The sequence below is a fragment of the Buceros rhinoceros genome, unplaced genomic scaffold, assembly GCF_000710305.1.
Source record: "Buceros rhinoceros silvestris isolate BGI_N320 unplaced genomic scaffold, ASM71030v1 scaffold29395, whole genome shotgun sequence".
Lineage (NCBI taxonomy): Eukaryota > Metazoa > Chordata > Aves > Bucerotiformes > Bucerotidae > Buceros > Buceros rhinoceros.
In genome coordinates, this window is record NW_010412722.1 from 1 (window position 1) to 475 (window position 475).

General features: G+C 65.3%; 1 protein-coding gene across 1 annotated transcript in view; it reads left to right on the top strand.

The window, feature by feature from the left end:
- Positions 1-239: 239 nt before the first annotated feature.
- Positions 240-475, top strand: part of LOC104493770 (FACT complex subunit SPT16-like) — a gene marked incomplete at both ends in the record, with an annotated part of 3,854 nt that continues 3,618 nt past the window's right edge. Inside the window, 1 exon segment of the mRNA XM_010136503.1 lies at positions 240-392. Coding sequence (XP_010134805.1) covers positions 240-392 — 153 coding nt within the window.

Below are 475 nucleotides of genomic sequence, written 5' to 3' on the forward strand. Positions count from 1 at the left end.
CATTGAGGGCATCTGGGGGGGGTTGGGGTGTCATGGTGGCCCTACAGGTTCTAGGGGGCCCTTGGGGACCTCTTGGGTGGCCCTTGAGGACCTTCTAGATGGACCTTCAGGGTCTTCAGGGTGGACTTTGTGACCTCCTGGGTGCCCCTTGAGGTTCTAGATGGTTCCTCCAGACCTTCTAGGTGGCCCTTGGGGGTGGGGTGACCCCGTCGGCCATCTTGCCTCCCCTCCCCCCACAGACGGAAAGCAACAAGAGCAACTTTGAGAAGCTGCTGGAGGCCCTGCGGGGCAGCCGGGGCGGCCGGCGCCTTGGCGTCTTCTCCAAGGACCGCTTCCCCGGCGACTTCCTGCGCAGCTGGAACGAGTGCCTCAGCCGCGAGGGCTTCGAGAAGGTGGGCGGCAGGGCCAAGATGGCCGCCGGGGGGGCAGGAGTGGCTGGGGGGGGTTCCAGGGGGTTCTACAGGGTTTTTTTGGG